The following is a 5,096-nucleotide window of genomic DNA, read 5'->3' as shown; positions in this document are numbered from 1 at the left end:
AGCTCTATTCTTCCAGTTTCTCCTCCACTACTCAGCACCATCTGTAAGCCTCCACCTCCGCAACAGTGGGGGCAGTGTCCATATGGATGTCTTCTGTTTTGCTGGTCCTCGCCTTCTGATCCAGAAAGCTTTTCGAGACATTCTCCAGGTCTGCAGCGGGATCCTTTGTTTCTTTCTCCGGGCTGTCAGCAGGTATCTTCCCACGATTGTCCTGAGAGTCATTGTCTTCCTGGGAAGTTTCAATGAACAGAACCGATACATGAGCACTGATTCAGGGGCTGTTCATAGCACTGCTGAAGTTAAAAATGGCAGAGCCGAAGGCGGGCAAGGAAGCAGAGTTCGGAGCACCAGCATCCATGAACTGACTAGATGGAAGGGGGTTAGCTCCAGTGGAGCGAATGCCATGGCAATGACAGCGGTGGGTAGAAGTATTAGCAACAGGAGTGCGCGAAGTTCCTCCCCTGGCGGTGCCACGATGGCTGAGCATGCACTGTCGGGGCCTTACCATCCTTGCAGGGACCGAAGGGATGAGACCCAGCTCCAAAGTGTAATACAAATCCTTCCCGTGAGAAATGAAAATAGACAACGGAATGACCCAGACAGACAGCGTTATGACCCAAACGAAGAGGCAGTTGCTTGGAGCTACGCAGAGCACCTGAGGTTGCATAAACCTGCCTGAAGGAAAAACTAGGAACATGCCCTGACCCGGCGCAGTGACATGGTTTTTAATCACAACGACCTCGCCTTGGAACGCGTCCGCCATAACTGCAACCTCCAAGCGAGCCGAATATCCATGCAAGGCATTAACTCTCCTCTATTGAATGACCTTATACCTGCTTCCACTCATATAGATACAGGCTTGAGCCCAAACGTCTACCTCGTGATGGCACATGGCTGGCATGTGGGCATCGTTAAACTCCCGTCCCATCCACACTATCACTAGCATCCGGGGGAGCCGCATCTCTTTGGACCAGATGAGTGCATTCTTGTGCCTTGTCATGAGTCAAAATGATATCCATTTGCCCGGTGAGTAGAGAGTTATCATTTTCCACCTCCAAATTGGCCATGAAGTCAGCAACTTTGTTACCTTCCCTTTTTATGTGATTGAAGATGATAGCTCTGTTTCTGTGGAGCTCAAGTTCTATGGCCTCCAATCTTGCTTCGAGCCTCCAGCTGGTAGCTATTTTCCTGGCATGAGATCCATTTAGGAGATGCTTGGCCATATTTATGAGGATCTGAGAGTCTCCTTCCACCTCCAGGGGATGGAAGTTATGATTCCATGCGAGAAGGAGTCCTTGCCATAGTCCCTCTAACTCAGCCGAGTTATTGGTGTCCCATCCAATGTTCCCGTAGTACAGCATCAGGGGTTCACCTTCATGATTCCTTAATATTCCGCCAAAGCCTGCAATTCCGGGATTCCCTTTTGAGGCACCATCGAAGTTGAGCTTGAACGTGTGCTTTGGAGGGGGAGTCCAGGTAACTTTTTTTAGATTGCTGCCTTCAGAATGGCCTTGCTTGTGAGATCCTTGAGGAAGATGTATTTGCCAATTTTCCAAAATGGCTTTCTCATTATCTAGAGTCGGAAAGTCCTCCACATTCCAAGATCTTAGCATCAGAGTCTCTTTAAGATTTCTACAAAGCAGGCTCCAAATATTATCTATCGAGGAGCATTGATCTTTGAATATGCATCTATTCCATTCCTTCCATATGCTCCATAGTAGCAACCCGGGAATTATTTTCCATAGGTGATTAAGGATTTCACTTTTGTAAGGATCTTGTTGCCACTGACGTATTGAGTTGGTGATTTCATTCTCAAGTCTGCATCTTCTTTGACATCTGAAGTTGACCTTTTCCCATAGCTGATTGGACAAGGGACAGGAGTCCAGAAGGTGTTGGAGAGTTTCCTCATGGGAATTGCAATTAAAACAAATGGAGGGGCCGTGAAAATTTTTGCTTCTGAGTTTGTCTCATGTTAGAATTCTCTGATGTCCTACCAGCCAAAGGAAGTAGGAGATTTTAGGCCAAGAGCCAAAACCCCAGATTTTGCTCCAGATGGGATCCTGGGGAGCAGAACTATTGCAAATGATTTTGTAGGCCTCAGATGTGGTAAAGGCTCCTTTAGGCTGGTATCCCCATCTTAGAATGTCTCTGCTTTCATCATATCTGATTCTTCTTTTGCGCAGTTCCCTATCCATCTCCTCAACAATTTGGTGATTTCCATTTGTGATTACTTGGTTGCCCTGTTTCCAATTCCTGAAGCCTTGCTCTATTTCCTGAGTCCAGTAATGCCAAATATTTTCTTGTTGCTGCTCCTCCCTAATGAGGTTCGGTGGCAGGTTAAGTACTTGGCTGAGTTGAGGCATTTGATTCCAGGCATCTGTCCAGAATCTTGCAGTATTACCATTTCTTACCTCCCAAAAACTGTGCTTCTGTATCAATTGGAAGTGTTCTTTGGCTGCATTCCAAATTAGCGAGCCTTTGTCATTGGGAGTGAACCTAATCAGCTCTTCCTGGGGTCGGTGATTGGCATACTTGGCCATCCAAATTTTGACCCAAGGTTTTCCTGGGTTGGTGAGCCATTGCCACCATATTTTAGCTCCCATGATGGCATTGCTATGCTCGGGATCTCTTAGGCCAATGCCCCCTTTTTCTCTGGGCTTGCAAACAGTGCTCCATTTTACTAGGGCCCATTTGCGATTTGTTGCGGTGTTTCCCCAGAGGAATCCTCGCTGAAGATTTCTTATTCTTTTTAGGACACATTTTGGTGCAGCAAGGATAGAGAATAAGTATAGTGGCATTGCTTGAAGGATAGACTTTATGAGCACTGCACGACTGGCTAAGTTCAGAGCCCTGTGCGACCATAGGTTGAGATGGGATTCGAGCTTCTCAATTAGATTACGCCAAGAGGAATTCTTGATGGATGAGACCGTTAGGGGGGCTCCCAGGTATTTGGAGGGAAGAGTGGCAATAGGGAATCCCAGGATTCGAGCGATTGCAATCTTAACAACAGGAGGGGTGTTAAAGAAAAAGATCTGTGATTTTGAGCTGTTTATGCTGGTTCCAGAGGTTTCAAAGAAGTCATTGAGCATGGCTTTAAATCTTGAGGCCTCCTTGACAGAGGGGTAACCGAAGAGCATTGTGTCATCTACAAACTGCTGATGAGAAATGGCAGGAGAGTGGTGAATGGAGAGGCCTTTGAACTGTTGAGAGTGGAGGGCTCTTTTAATGTGACGACCCAGGCCTTCAGCCGTTAAAACAAAGAGGAAGGGGGAGAGGGGATCTCCTTGCCTGATTCTACGTGAGGGAGAAAAGGGGCGAGAGGGGATCCCATTCACGAGAATGGAGAAGAAGGAGGAGGAGATTAGACTCATAATCTAGCGGATCCACATGGGACATAATCCAAAAGCAATTAGCATTTGTTGTATGTAAGTCCAACTGAGCTTATCAAACGCTTTAGAAAGATCAAGTTTTAGGAGCATATCTTCCTGTTTGGAGTGCTTGAGGGACTGCATGATCTCATGCGAGAGGATAATTCCATCCATGATCTGTCTCCCTTCCACATATCCAGACTATTCTGGAGAAATGAGCAGTGGCAAGAGGGGTTTTAACTTGTTTGTAATGACTTTAGAAATGACTTTGTATATGACGTTGCATAGAGCAATCGGCCTGAATTTGTCCGGGGTGATTGAGTCCTCCTCTTTAGGGATTAGGGCAATGAAAGTAGAATTAAGTGAGGGAAGCAGCCAATGATGTGCACACGATTCCTCTACCACTTGACAGACTTCCAATTTTATCAGCTCCCAGAAATTGTGGAAGAAAGTTGTGGTGAAGCCTTCTGGGCCAGGAGCTTTTCCATCTTTGAGCTAGGCCATAGCGATATCCACTTCCTGAGTAAGAATTGGACGGAGGAGAAGTTCATTATGTTCCTCAGTGATTAGTTTTGGATCATTGTGTGTAATTCTATCAATTGCAGGTTTCCTGTCTATTTCAGGCTCTTGATGAACTTGCTTGAAGTGATTAAGGAACTCCTTCTCAATTTCCTCATGCTATTCTACCTTTTCCCCTCCTTGTTTTTGAATAAAAGGGATGTTATTGCGCATTCTTCGTTGAACAGTGGTTTGGTGGAAGAATTTGGTGTTTCGTTTGCCCTCTTTCAACCATCTAATCCTGGATTTTTGCTTCCAATATATCTCCTCCTGCTTTCTTCTCTCCTATAGCTGGTTGTGGATGCGCTGCTCCTGCTTAAGGGTTCTTTCTGTGTGTCCTCCTGTGCTTATTTCTTGCTGTAGTTCCGCCAATTCCTTGTGAAGGTCATGTTGCACCTTAAAAATGTTTCTGAAGGTCTCGCTGTTCCATCGCTTTAAATTGAATTTTAAATGTTTGAGTTTCTGTTGGAACTGGAACATCTTGGAGCCTTCCGGCGGAATGAAGGTTGTCCAAGTTGTGTTAACAAAGTCTTTGAAGGAAGGATGGGTGAGCCAGAATTCTTTGAAGCGAAAGGGTCTTCTAGTGGTGCTGCCAGGACATTGCCATTGAAGAGAAATAGGCCAGTGATCCGATCCTGAGTGGGGAAGAATGGCCGCCGATATGTCTCCTCCTAAGTGAATCGAGTTGTCTGAAATTAGAAACCGATCCAGTTTAGAGGAAATTTGATGCCTTCCTGCTCTTCTATTGCTCCAAGTGAAAGTGCCATTGCAAAAATGCAGATCTATTAGAGAGGTGTTCTGGATGAAGTCTTTGAAATGGGTGTTTTCCTCTTCCAATCTAGTTCTTCCCCCAATCTTTTCCTCCAATTTGGTGATCATGTTAAAATCCCCCCTATAATCCATAGCGGGTGCCTTCTATTGATATTCAGTGCTTCTATGGTGTTGAGGAGAGCTATTTTGTTTCCTGCTTCCTATGGGAAGTAGACATTCGAAAGATTTCCATGAATATTGGTGCCAATAATGTGGAATGCAGCCTGGATTAGATTATGAGAAGCGTGGAAATCCGAGAGAGTAAGCGCTTGTGTGTTCCATGCAATGGCGAGCCCCCCAGATGCGCCAGATGCATCCACTGCCACCGATTGACAACCTGGCCATGCCTTAGAGAGAATA

General features: G+C 45.7%; 1 protein-coding gene across 1 annotated transcript; it reads right to left on the bottom strand.

The window, feature by feature from the left end:
• Window positions 1-4,211: 4,211 nt before the first annotated feature.
• LOC149206641 (uncharacterized) lies at window positions 4,212-4,829 on the bottom strand. The gene has a single exon (XM_089397759.1). The coding sequence runs from the start codon at window positions 4,827-4,829 to the stop codon at window positions 4,212-4,214; it is 618 nt and encodes a 205-aa protein (XP_089253885.1).
• Between the last annotated feature and the right edge of the window lie 267 nt (window positions 4,830-5,096).

Source organism: Pinus tabuliformis, chromosome 1_2, assembly GCF_031772625.1.
Source record: "Pinus tabuliformis cultivar Carrire ecotype Pingquan chromosome 1_2, CPIR1, whole genome shotgun sequence".
Classification (NCBI taxonomy): Eukaryota; Viridiplantae; Streptophyta; class Pinopsida; order Pinales; family Pinaceae; genus Pinus; species Pinus tabuliformis.
The sequence above is the reverse complement of the archived record's forward strand: the minus strand, read 5'-3'. Positions and strand labels throughout refer to the sequence as shown.